Source organism: Zootoca vivipara, chromosome 5 (genome assembly GCF_963506605.1).
Source record: "Zootoca vivipara chromosome 5, rZooViv1.1, whole genome shotgun sequence".
Lineage (NCBI taxonomy): Eukaryota > Metazoa > Chordata > Lepidosauria > Squamata > Lacertidae > Zootoca > Zootoca vivipara.
This window is the reverse complement of record NC_083280.1, coordinates 22,156,150-22,170,145: the sequence shown is the minus strand read 5'-3', so window position 1 is coordinate 22,170,145 and position 13,996 is coordinate 22,156,150. Positions and strand designations below refer to the sequence as shown.

General features: G+C 42.5%; 1 protein-coding gene across 4 annotated transcripts in view; it reads right to left on the bottom strand.

Moving 5' to 3' along the window:
• The window catches only part of PLCH1 (phospholipase C eta 1), a 146,096-nt gene that overhangs the window by 43,383 nt on the left and 88,717 nt on the right, over window positions 1–13,996 (bottom strand). For all 4 annotated transcript variants that reach the window (XM_035133658.2, XM_035133663.2, XM_060274459.1 and 1 more), the window contains 4 exons: window positions 9,020–9,113; window positions 7,014–7,217; window positions 3,748–3,868; window positions 1,506–1,677 (listed from right to left, as the gene is read on the bottom strand). In XM_035133658.2, the coding sequence (XP_034989549.2) occupies window positions 1,506–1,677; window positions 3,748–3,868; window positions 7,014–7,217; window positions 9,020–9,113 (591 nt within the window). The remainder of the gene's footprint in view (window positions 1–1,505; window positions 1,678–3,747; window positions 3,869–7,013; window positions 7,218–9,019; window positions 9,114–13,996) is intronic.

Below are 13,996 nucleotides of genomic sequence, written 5' to 3'. Positions count from 1 at the left end.
AAGGACAACAGAGACGGTGTCTTTCTAATATTCAAGGTGAGGGGATTTCAAAGGATTCCCCAGCCCTAAAGGCCTGCTTCTTACATTGCTCAGAATTGATATCCTGATAAGATGGTATATGCAAGGTGCCCTAACCTGCAGGTTGCAGTGATTGGCTAGGTATATAAAGGGTGAGATGAACTTTCAGGTGTCCTGGTCTCAAGCTCTATAGCCCTCTACAGTCAATGAGGGAAATCACTGCTGCTCTTGGTTTCATAATGTACATATGCAAAGCAAATTAGATACAAGGGTACTCAGGGAGAAACTACATAGAGGAGTCACACAATTTCCAGTTCATCTCCCATGAAGGTGTAGCTCCTGTTGTGGTCCAAATGGGGTGGGTGGATTTTATTTTGTTTCTGATCAAACCAGGTACTTAAACACACACACACACACACACACACACACACACACACACACACACATTATGGTTGTGGGATGGGGGTGTTGCTTGCTTGCATTTGACTTATCTTTATTTTAATTTGACTGTTAGCTGGGCCTCTCCTCCGCTGCCTTGTGGGACATCTTTGGGAGAAGAAAAGGTTAAGGAACAAACCCTACAAAAACCTGGAGTGGAGGCCCTAAGATGGTTGGGTGGCACCTTGTTGGCTTCCTTCTGGCAACACCTGCACTCATGCTGGTGCCAAACATATTGTTCTTCTATTCTTTGGGCCGGATCAGTGAGGCCAAGAGGGGGGTCTTGTCGTCTGGGCAGCCCAGGACCTCCACACACCCTGCTCAGGCTTGGGTGCTGCTAACACAGCAGATTGACCAGGGCCATCTTAAGCGTATCGGGCGCCCGGGCACCATGGTGCGAAGATCGCTCTGGTGCCCCACCCCCACCCCGTTTCCCGCCGCAGCTGTCTGGCGGGCGCAGCGCACAGCGCCGCTGCAGTGAGCACAGCCGCACAGCGCCCCCCTGGCGGCCCAGCGCCCAGGCACCCTGCGCCACCCAGCCTTGCCTTAGAACCGGCCCCGAGATTGACTTCACCCCCAAAAGCACACTCCATTGTCTCTCAAGACAGACGGATGGCAACAAGAGTTGTGCCTCTCATTTGCTGTATTGATGTACTGCAATTTTATGCTCAACGTCTTTGATTCCTCTGTAAGCGTAAAACTCTCACAATAAAAAAATATACAGAAGATAAACTCATCTTTGTAATAGAAATTCTCTGCCCCACCCCAGTACATTCCTACAAGCGCCTTCATTTCCAGTCGGAGGCAAATACAAATAAATTGATAGCTTTTTAGCATTACAGGGAAAGTGCAGGGCAAGGTGGGAAAGGAATTCGCTGCCCTGGCAATCCCACCTTAGTCTCTGGAACAAACATACATCTCGCAGTTCTGGCAATGCATGCTAAGCCTCAGCACAACTATGGAGGGTGAAATATCACCTTTCAAAAGGAACACAGAAAGAGGAGAGGGCAGCGGGCAACAATTCAGCAACTAACAAAACATCATTTTACCTTGACTAGGATTTTGCCTTTCAAACTCTGAGGGCTTGGAAGCTGCTTAGAATCCCCCACGCTCACCGAAGTCAAGTCCAGCTTGTCACCGAAAATCTCCTTGAGGTATTGGGCAATTTTCTTTTGCTGTTGAATACTGCAGTGGTTTTCGATAGACAATATAATTGGAAATCTAAAAGGAAGAGGGGAGAAGAGGGGGAGGGGCCCCCAAGGTCTCAAAAAATTATCTCGGCAAACATCTAACCCATCACAGCACAATGCAGAATTATTGTGGTGTGTTGGCTTTTTATAACTTCAGCTTCTTTTGAGGACCCCAGGCTCTCACATTATGAAGAGTGGGAGAAAAACTTATCTCTATCCACTTTCTCCACTCTATACCTAATTGGATAAAACTACATCATGTCTCCACCAACCTGAGTCTGCCTTCACCTGCCTGTCTTCTGACTTGCACCAGAGGTCACCAGAGGTCAAAGAGAACAACAATTACCAGACCTTTAGAAGGCATCTCAAGGCAGCCCTGTTTAGGGAAGCTTTTAATGTTTGATGGATTTCTGTATTTTAATATTTTGTTGGAAGCCGCCCAGAGTGGCTGGGGGAACCCGGCCAGATGGGCGGGGTATAAATAATTTATTATTATTATTATTATTTATTATTATTATTATTATTGCATCCGATCCACGGAGTGACGCTGCATATCAGTCTCCTCTTCCCCCCCACCCCCCGGTAGTCTCAGCGCTGCCACTTGTAAGGAAGAGGATGTAGGCAAAACTTGAATTATTGAATTTCATTCTCTGAATTGCCCAGAGATGTGATGCAGGGTGGTATATAAATTTAATAAATAATATAAATAAAAATAATAAGTAGTTGGCTGTCGGAGAGGTTGTGACTCTCGTAGCTCAGTCAGGCTCATGGGTTCGAGTCCCACATTGGGCAAAAGATCCCGGCATTGCAGGGCGTTGGACTAGATGACCCTCAGGATCCCTTCCAACTCTAGAATTCTATTATTCTAATTCCTGGAGTTTAAAAAGTTGTCTATCAACACAAATGCAGCAACAAGGAGGGATTTACATTACACTGTGCACTTTTTTCTCCTTTACAATTTCAAATATACATTTTACATCCTTAAGATATCAATGACTCCCTTTCATCTCTTTCCATGGTTCATTTTACATATCTTAAATCCCTGCATATTTTACAAAAAAAAACTATACTATTCACTATTCCATTATTGCATCCATCAAAACGTATTTACACTGCTGAATTTATCTTAATGCTGCCAGTGTTTTCAGCTGTACACAAGTATTTTCAATATATTCAATAAACTTTTTCCAATCTTCTTTAAACATATGTTCTTCTTGTTCTCTTATTCTGTATGCTAAGTCTGCAAGTTGTGTATATTCTGTCAACTTAAGTTGCCACTCTTCTTTGGCTGGGACCTCACTCGTTTTCCATTTTGGGGCTAACAAAACACGGGCCGCAGTTGTTGCATACATAAGTAACCTTTTCTCACACCTGGGAATTTCAGTTTGAATTATCCCCAACAGAAAAGGACTTTAGGTTTCTTGGGAAAGTACTTTCAAACATTTTTTTTCAATTCATTATAGATCATTTCCCAATACTCTTTTATCCTTTTACATGTCCACTACATATGAAAGAATGTTCCCCCCACCTCCTTACATTTCCAGCACTTATCTGATTCTGTCTTGTAAATCTTAGCAAGACTACAGTACTTAGAGTTAAAAACCACCTGTGAATCATTTTCAAATAGTTCTCCTTCAAAGAATAACATGCTGTAAATTTCAAATCACTTTTTCAGAGTTTTTACTAGAGGTTAAAATCTATATTGTGTTCTATATCTATTGCCCAACACAGCAACAGGGAGAGATTTACATTAATCACTGTGTGACTTTAGTAACAGGAGATTATGACATTATTGTACATTGAATGCATGTACAGTCGTACCTTGGTTGACAAACGCCTTAGCAATCAAATGTTTTGGCTCCCGAACGGCACGAACCCAGAAGTGAGTGTTCCAGTCTGCAAACCTTCTTTGGGAAGCCGAACGTCCAGTGGGGCTTCTGTGACTTCCGATTGGCTACAGGAAGCTCCTGCAGCCAATCGGAAGCCGTGCCTTGGAAGTCGAACATTTTGGAAATCGAACGGACTACCAGAACGGATTCTGTTCATCTTCCAAGGTACGACTGTACTAATATGAATTGTTCAAAGTCCCTGCTATACTTACTCATTCTTAACAAAGGCATTTTTGTTGATGGCTTCCACTACATCTTTAAAAAGTATTTTGGATGTAAGAGTATAGCCATGATGCACAACTGGCTCCCCATCAGGACCATCCCAGCAGTCAACTGTTGAGACAAGAAAGTTGCACATTAAATAAATATTCTTCCAAAGAATAAACTTTCCCCCTTTTTCTTTCGCGATAATAGGAGAGGAAGAGGCATTCCAAGCACGCACACAAAGATCTGGCATGTGGAAATCCTGCTCAACAAATGAACATTCTCTTATTACATGCATCAATTCTCATCTTTTCCACAATCTCATGCTGGCAAAATGATTAAAGCTGACTGTTCTGCTGTCATTATCATCAAGCGTAATTAGCAAGGATACCTGCCAAGAAAACTACGGCAGAAGTCCGAGTAAGAGCTCTGACTATAGCCTTTTACTTGGCTAGAGTTGAATTTTTTGGAGGGGGGGGGAATATGCACAAAGAATTCATATCTTTGTAATGGAAGTTTGATGATTTGCCCACCATCTGGTAGTTAATTTGGTCCTGCACTTGATGAACATGTATGGCACAAAACTGGTTCTCTGGAACAGTCATATGTTGGGACAGTCGAAGGAGATCTGAATTATATAAAAATACTCTAACACAAAAGGGACCTCCTTAACCAAATCTTCTTCACCTTGATGCACGTTCACTTAAAACTATCTTACCATGCAGTCAACCATTCCTAGCATGCCTCTCGAGTCCAAATTGGCTGTTGGTACTGTGAGATGTATAGGGACACGGGTGGCGCTGTGGGTTAAACCACAGAGCCTAGGGCTTTCCAATCAGAAGGTAGGCGGTTCGAATCCCCGCGACGGGGTGAGCTCCCATTGCTCGGTCCCAGCTCCTGCCAACCTAGCAGTTTGAAAGCACCTCAAAGTGCAAGTAGATAAATAGGTACCGCTCCGGCGGGAAGGTAAACAGCGTTTCCGTGTGCTGCTCTGGTTCGCCAGAAGCGGCTTTGTCATGCTGGCCACATGACCTGGAAGCTGTACACCGGCTCCCTCGGCCAATAACGCGAGATGAGCGGCGCAACCCCAGAGTCAGTCACGACTGGACCTAATGGTCAGGGGTCCCTTTACCTTTACTGTGAGATATAATCCATTGGAGCAGTGAAATACAACATTCCTTGTTTCCCTAGAGTGGACACAGGCAGGGGGATGTTACTCCAGCTAGTATAACTTCCTGTCCCACTGGTCTGGAGCATCCTCCCCCTGTGTGTGACCAAGGAGATGGGCGTGACCCTGGCTGACTCCATAAAAGAGCAGAGTCAAACAGCCATCTCTCTCTCTTGATTCCATGCTGCTCTTTTGCTGCCATTTTCTTCTCTTGACGCTGTTCCCTTAATGTATTTTGCTATCTGCTGGCTCTCGTGGACTCACACTATGTTCTGTAACTACAAGCTAAAGTCTGCCTTCAGGGATCATACTGTGAACTGAATGTGAGGAAACTTCTTGTTACTTTTAAGGAAAGACTCTTTTGTCTTTATTCTTTTAAGAGGGCTCAAAGGGGACACCAGGAATAATCCAGTCTGATCAAGCCAGACTGCATTGCTTAACTAAAGAGATTCAAAGGAATCTGCAGACTAGCTTCCTGCTGTATTGAGGGGAATCTGCTCAACTACATGACTCACTAGTGTGAGTGAAAGGAGGATAATATTTAACCAATATATCTTCTCCTACTATCCTTAACATCCCCATAGGTATCCCCACGGCTACCTACCGTACCTGAATCTATTCCCATAGGTACTTAGTCCCAGCCCCATTCGCTTCCATGGTGCTCAGTGCTCCAAGCAATGTTCCCAAGAATTCAACATATGCTCCCTAATTAAGCAATCGCATCTTAAAGACTGCATTATGCACCCAGAGCTCCCGTGCCAACATGGAGCTTCCTCATTCACATTACTTCCATGGAAGGTGCAGGAGAAAAATGCACCCAGAGAGGTCCATTCATTGATACTGAATTCAACAAGAGACTCCGGATCAGGCTGGAATAGTATCTTATTAAGCTTACAATTACATGTTACTTCAAATGTTTGTGTTTTGACAACAAACATATTTTGGGCAGAATTACTGGCATATGCCATGATCAGTCCAATAAATGAGAGCTGGTGCCCTTGTCTGAGACAACTGCAGAATTTTCTACACTGATAGAAATAAATATTTATGTGCCAAATTAAATCAGCGGGAACGTCCCTCCTAGGAGCTAATAGCAGGCACTTTTTATCAGCATAACAGTGGGAGTGAAAGGGTTAACACCCCCTCGCTGTTTGCTGCAGCCCCAGTGAAAATCACCACCACCACCACCACACCTGCTATTATTCCTCCTCCACCCCCCCCCCCAAAGTGCTAAAAAATGATGTGGCTATTAATGTAATAATGTGGTTACTGATATTTATTTAAGTGGTTGCTCTTGACATATTTAGCATCACCTCTGCTTGGGGGACTTCTTTTTTTAAGTAATCTTTTTCAATTGCTAACAGAGATAGCAACGCAGTACCTTATGTAAACAGAATGCTCATATGGCTTTATTATTGGATTTTGATTTAAAATGGTTAGTATTATTTGTTTAACTTGCCAAAGGGCTAACGGAGTTTCTCATATGTATGTGAATGAACACCAAACTCAGTTTTAGCAGTGATGTTTTCAAACCATCCCTTACCTTTGCATATAAGTGACCCACTTAACACTGTGCCTTTGCAAATTCAATTTTCAGAAATCTAACTTTCTGAATGGCACCATGCTCTTTACAAACAACTGCAAAGAATCGTTTCAGCAGCTTCAATATAGATTTCATTTTTTTCAAAAAAGAAAAAAGAAGAAGAAGCAGTGTTGGAACAAGTCTTCTGCAGCATCACATTACATTCTAATGAAAGAAGCAGCATTTCAAATTGTATGCAGCCAGGGGGCTTTTCGTTCCTGTTGTTTTTCAGCAGTAAATCACCTAGTTGTGCTACAAATATAGTGATATGCCAGATCGAATGTTGATCCGCGTGCAGCATAGTCTGTCTGTCTGTCTGTCTGTCTGTCTGTCTGTCTGTCTGTCTGTCTGTCCAAACACACCTATTCTGAGGAATTAACCTTTAAACTTAGTGCAAACCCTACAGAAATATTTATTCATTTAATTTCACAAAATTTCTATACCACTCAGATGTAAGCAAGCAGTTTATCAAAACCCAACATATTCCAACCTAATACAGTATAAAATAAAGAAAAAGAGGACACCTTCAAGACATCGGCAGCCATCTTGAAGAACTCGGGCGTACATCTCGACTTTAGACTGAGACAGAAGCTGGTCACCAGTTAGGTACGTGTTGTGAGAAGAAGCAATGTAGTAATTGCAAAGGGGTTGATCCATATCCTGGTTCACCTCACCGTGAAGCGGGTTGAACACGTCACAGGTGGGACTCCGCATGAAGTTTGTGAAGCCTTCGAAGGAGCAACAAACAGAGAGATAATAAACTTGCCCAAGTATCCGATGAACCGTGCTTGGGCTTTGTGTTTGGAGGAAATAAATGAGGAGGTGGAGGGGATAGGGAATTAAAAAAGAAAGGGTCAGGAAACGGGGGGGGGGGGAGAACACAATTTAAAAAAAACCCAAACTCTCCATGGGTTCCTCCACCAATTTAAGCTAAAGTCTAACCTCTCTCATCAGTAATGTAATGAAAAACAACTACTTTCCCAGTTGAAACCAAGGAGTAGAAAGAAGTAACACCAGATAAATGGAGTCTTCAGACCTTTTTTTTTTTAACAAAAAGTAACGATGAGAGAGAAAATGAGATTCAAGTAGAGCTATATAAGAAAGTTTCAATAATAAATAAACAGCAACAGAAGGCTATGAAGGTCCCCAAACACCCAACCCTGTTTATTAAGCTTGTTTTCAGACTGTCTGATTTCTTCAGGCTTTCAGGGGAGGACAAGGAGGAAAAAATATCTCAGACCCTAGAGAGCTCCACTGTGCCAACTTCAATGTACAGATTTAGGCAAGATTGCTCACATTGACTACTGCTGTTCCATCAACAAAATCATTCCGCTAGCAAGCAAATCATTGTCCTTGCTGTCGGAATTTACTCAAGAAACCGTCCGGGGGGGGGGAATCATCGTTAGTTTTTTGTGGGTTTGAGAATTATTTCTCTTCCACTATGAACAATTTGGAGTTCTGCATACAAGCTAAAATGGCATGCATCTATATAGGCCTTTTAAGGTCGAGGGAGCCCCGTTTATCAGCTGTTGAGGAAGAAGAAAAGGGAGAGCTGAAACCAAACAGCTCATGGGCAGAATTTCCACTTTCTAGCACAAGGTTTTGGGACTGGAATGGCAAACTGTGTGTGCAGCCGCCGTCCACGTGAGCAATTTCCCATCCAGATGAGTGGTGCACTCAACAAACCCTAAGAGTTCAGACCTAGCAGCATTTGGGATGGGTGGTGGGAATGGAAAATTAGATGGTTGAGTTTAGAATAAACCCGTGAAGAGCCAAGAGAGGGATGGGGATAACAGATTTAAATAAATAAAAATTAAAGAAGGTTAAAAGAAAAATAAGGAATACAGATCAGTAAAATAGTGTATATGGAAGCGTTGCGTGGTCGGTGGAAGTCTTTTTTTTAGCTTTGTTTGTTTGTTTGTGTGTTTTTGTTCTTAAGGTGATCGCTTTTCCAGTATTGTAAAAATATGTAACGATATGAAATATGATATAATTATGTGTAGTTTATAATTTGTCTACAAGAGTAAGGGTGTATTGTATGACAATGTCCTGTGGCAAGGTTTTTGTAATTTTGTGGGGGGTGGGTGGGTTGTGAAATGATTTTTAAAAAATAATAAATAAAGTTTGATTTTTAAAAAAAATTAAATAAAGAAGAAGAAGAACCATTGGAAGTATCATTGGGATTGAATTATAGAACAGTTTTGGGGTCAGCAACCTTTTGGGGCCAATGGGCACACTTTAACCTTTTGTTGTTGTTTTCCTATGCCAAGCTAGAGAAACTCTCGTGGGTGCAAAGCATACAACACATACATTTTTATTGGCAAAAACCGAATGCTTCTTTCAAGTCTAATTTAAAAAGGGAAAGAAGACCCTGAGTGCCCGAGGGAAGGCCACGTTGGCAATCCTTATAATAGTTGGTTGCTCTCACACATAAATCTCATACCAAACCTTTGCCAGAGAGAAAATATTGCTGCATGAAAGCAATATAAGATGTCATTTGAGTAAACAGGGAAAATCTGAAAGTTGTTACCTTCTATACCCAGAACATTTTTGGTCTTGTTTTCTTCCGAAACCTCAAATTTCCTTATGATGTCCAGACAATACTCGGTCGTCACATTGCTCATCTGCACCAAAGACAGCAATGATACATTTCTGATCCTGCAGAGTATGTGACCAACATGCCAAAACTTACTGCCAGACTCAGAATCTCGTTGGAAATCCCTTGGTCATACTCAGCACGCAGCCAACCATGAATACAACTGTCAGTAAAAATATTCTTCAACGACCTTTTAGAGAGCTGGGGATTCTTGTGGGTACATTAGCCCTTTCCCCCTCCCCCCATAAGCATCCCTGCTATCTTTCTAAAGATAAACACTGTGGAGAATTGGTGATCACAACTAGAGCTGTATCTGTCCGAGCAGGAGAGCTGTCTGGGCCAAGCTTTCAGTCCTGGTTCAATATTATATCTTATATCACTCTTCTTTCCACTGCTGAAGAAGTGGCTACATGTTGCTTTGTGGTGGTATATCAACAAAATTCACATCCTCAAAGTGGGGAGCTTCAATTCACTGCACCAGGGCAATAAAATACATGCTTCCCGATGCACTTGTGGTGGGGGGGGGGGGAAGTCTGGGCTGCTGATTCAGAAGGACAACCATTTTAACAGTTTGAACAGTTATCCCTCCCCCTGCCCTGTTCTACCATAACATATGGGGTTGGGGGGAAGAGAGAGAGAGAGAGAGAGAGAGAGAGAGAGAGAGAGAGAGAGAGAGACTGTCTTGTGCCAATTTAAGGACACTTTCTGGAAATCAAAGCATGTGAAACATCCCTTACTCTCAATCCCCACCCACCAGTCCTTTTAGTTCTTTAGTTGAAAAGTTTATTGTTCTAGCCAAAGGCCATGACAAACTTGTAGCAATGGTATTAATAAAGTAACACGGAACATGAATCCATAATATAACCAAACACTCATGATGCAAGAGAGAAATTACCAGAGACACCAACAAGCTTAAATCTGGCTTGATTTCAGATTAAGCTTCCAAATCCCCAAAACATTTTGTAGAGATTCCATCTAACTCCTTTTTCCTGTTCCCCCCCCCAGCCACTTTATGTACTACTATTGTTGTCACTCAAAAGAAATTGAGCCATTTCTGCTGGGGTGTACCTTCTAGCTTGTGTAAATGTTTCAAAAAGTGATCTCTTGGGTCTCTACATAAGGGGCAGGCCAACAGATAATGAGTAATGTCTAGCACCTGAGGCTGACAACAAATACGATGTCTGTCTGTGTATGGGGCCTTGTTATACCAGCCAACCAAGACTGTGGTGGGCAGTCCTTTTAAAGCAGCAGTTCTAAGAATTTCCAGCCAAAAAAAACCCCACAGGCAGATATGAAATTACAGGGGGGGCTGTAGTCAGCGATGACTGGAAGACCAGGACTACATCATGGCCATATGCAATGTGTGTGTGAATACACAAACCACCATTGGCTGTTCTGTCCTTATTAGAAATATAGCAGAGCAGCCAAGCACGTACCAAATATGACCACCACAAAGTAGAGATTGCACACTGTCCTGCTCTGACAGAGCATTCTTCAGAAGCTGAAGTCCCCTCCCCTCCCATCCAGGCTCTACCATTTAATCCTCCCTCCTCAATTTCATCCTTAGCAATCTAAAAACATGGAATCTCTCTTAAGAATGAGGCCTTCTGGCTACCACATATGATCGACTTAATTTCCCTATATTAGCATTATTTATTGCCCAGCCTCTACCGCCTGGCCCCAGGGAGGGTTACAGCAATTCAAAATTCAATATTAAAAGCAATTAGACCAAATTACAGTTGCGGGAATAAGCAAGCTCCACGAAAATGCATATCTCGGGTGACAATGTGTGTGCAATGAGAACTGTATGAGGAAGGTGCAGAAGGTAGTGTATAACATAGGCACTGCCTCAGAGAATGCCTGATTCTGGGCCACCACCTTCAAACTTCTGAGGGCAGTGGAGCTACCAAGAGGCCCCCTTTGTTGATCTGAAACACCCAAGAGGGTCTGTGGAGAAGGAGGTGATCTTTCAGATAGCTAGGGCCTAAGTCATTTAAGGCTTTGCAACACTAGCACCTTGAACCGAGCCTGGAAACAAACTGGCAGTCAACGCAACGGCTTTTAAAAAGGGGGCTATATGGAACCCAGCGAGTCTAAAGAGTTGGTTGACTTGGCCAAACTTTTCCTGAAGGGTGTGAGAGAGTGTGTTTGCATGGAGCACCTCCACAGAGGACACTCTCATTCAGTTCAACGGTGAAGGAAACTCCACAGAGCTCAAGTGAATGGGGAAATCTGGTTGTAAAGGAGGCCTGTGTTTGCACTGGAGGATACACAAAACATTGAACCAGGGGCAGATTTCAGGACGTTCGCTGAAGCCTTGATTCTTCCAAGTGCTACACAGTTAAGGTGCCATAGACAAGACAGGAGCAACAGTAAGAACCATTTAAGAACATGTGTGATTTTACAGTATAATACACACTCTAGAGCAGGCATCCCCAAACTTTGGCCCTCCAGACCAGATGTTTTGGACTACAATTCCCATCTTCCCCAACCACTGGTCCTGTTAGCTAGGGATCATGGGAGTTGTAGGCCAAAACATCTGGAGGGCCGCGGTTTGGGGATGCCTGCTCTAGAGGGACCTATTATCCCAGCTTGATTTCAATGGCATTTTAATGCAGTGTATAATATCCATCACATAACCATGAGGAAGGGAAGGGGGAGTTGTTAATGCTTCTCCAGATTCCATTCATTCAAATTATGTCTCACTAAAACCTTGGCAATCCAAAATTGACCTCATTTATAATATTCGTTATCTTTTTCTTTGTGCTTTGATTTCATTTGTTTCCTGATGGAAAAGAAATTTCATGTTCTCATCTACACTTGAATCACTTAAAACAGATTCCCTAGAAATACCCTCTAGAATGGTTACTATTCATACTTGCATTAGCATATTTTTACACACAGCATATCAATCAATGGAAAAGATAATTAACATTTCAAAAGCAGATTGCCCGGGAGATATGTAGTAAAAATATCCACCATTAAAGGATAGAGTGGTGCTTCTTTTTTAAGACTCTAATATTTTTTTCTAGCAATAGTATCTCAAAGACACCATCTTCTCCAATTACTGTGGTGCCTCGCTTAACGAATGCCCTGCTTAACTAAATTTCCGCTTAACAAAAGGTTTTTTCTAGCGGAGGTTGCCTCGCTAGACGAATGCGTTTTACGAAAAATTTGTCTAGCGAATCGCGGTTTCCCATAGGAATGCATTGAAATTCAATTAATGTGTTCCTATGGGCAAAAAAAATTCCAAAAAAAAATCAATGCATTCCTATGGGATTCGCTAGACGAATTTTTTGTTATAAGAAAAGACCTGTGGAACGAATTAAATTCGTTTAGCGAGGCACCACTGTATGTGCCCAAACTTTGATGCACTGTTTTATCTTTGTGGTTTAGGTATTTGTTTGTCAAATTTGTATCCTGTTTCTCAGTAAAAACTATTAAGGGGGGGGTGTAAAAATGACTCTATAACGTGTGTTGGACGGGAATAGTCTGGCTTAATCAACTGAGATATGAACAAGCCTTTTCACTCCTGTCAATAAATGTGCTTCAGCATTCTGCAGTAACTACAAGGGAAGGAATCCAATCTTCAAGTCAACAGTGTCTATAAACTACTGTGGTCAAGCAGTATATGATCAACTCAAGGGCTTCCTATTTCCGGCGGTGAGAAATCGCTGACTCCCACACGATCGGACCTCAGCCGTGCGGGTAATTCAGGGTTGATATGGGGGTATTTAGCCCTGGCAGACTCCCCAGGGTGGGGGAGGACTGTCTCGTAGACCTACAAACCGTCCGAGATTGCCAGCTAGCATCAAGGTGCAAGCGGCAGGACACTGGGTCCCAGAGCACGACACGGCTGGCACTCTCCAAAGTCACTCTCATAGCCGGAAATATCTGTTTAATAAAATAATTAGATTTGGACAATAAACAGACATAGTTGGACCGAAGAAGACTGAGAAAAAACCTGCAGAACTGCACAGTCCCTGGTATTTAAGCTCGGACTTCAAAGAGATTCTCATCATGGTGATTGGATTATGGAGGTGATTGTTACGTTCTTTTTTCTTCTTCTCAATACCTACAATTATTTTTCTGTGCCAAGCCTCATTAAGAAACTTTTTTTTAAAAAAAGTACAGATGGACTTCTATTTATAATTAAGTATTCAATTGTGCAGCTTTACGTAGACTTGAAAGACTTGATGAAGATAAAAGAAGAAACAAGATGGTGCTTGTTAATATGACGCAGCACGGAAAAATGAGAATTCCTCCCTTTTTCGAGGGAAGTGGGAAATACTTGCTAGCTGACTTTATAATGATTTGAGACAACAATTTGGGATAACATACAGTGCATCTGTTTGCAGAATTTCTTCATCATGAGCGAGAGAGAAGGCTAAATGGATGTCTAGCAACCCCCCTTCTAGGGCCCAGAGGGGGGGATTGTGTGGTCTCCGGGAAAGCTGATTGATCGCCAAATGATTTATATCTGTGGAATACAGTTCATTTACATTGCAACAACAATTTAACGATGGGAAATCAGTAACAACAACGTGGAAGTTACTGCGTCATTAAATTTCAAATGATAGACTTGGACACCAGCCCGGATTGGAAGATTGGAATGAAGTCAGGAAAAGCTGCGCTGGCAAATAGACTGATGAAAATATATATACAGTGGTACCTCGACTTACGAAGATGATCCGTTCCAAGTCAAAGTCTTTGGTTGTCGAAGTGCCCGTTCTGCACATGCATGAAGCGCGATTTTGCGCTTCTGCGCAGAAGCAGAACGTGTGCACGGCGAAAAGACTTCCGGGATTGTCGACTTCATAAGTCGAAACCTTCAGAAGTCGAGTCATTCGGATGTCGAGGTACCACTGTATATACAAATACTGTAAAGCTGCACTCGAAGGATGAAAGGAT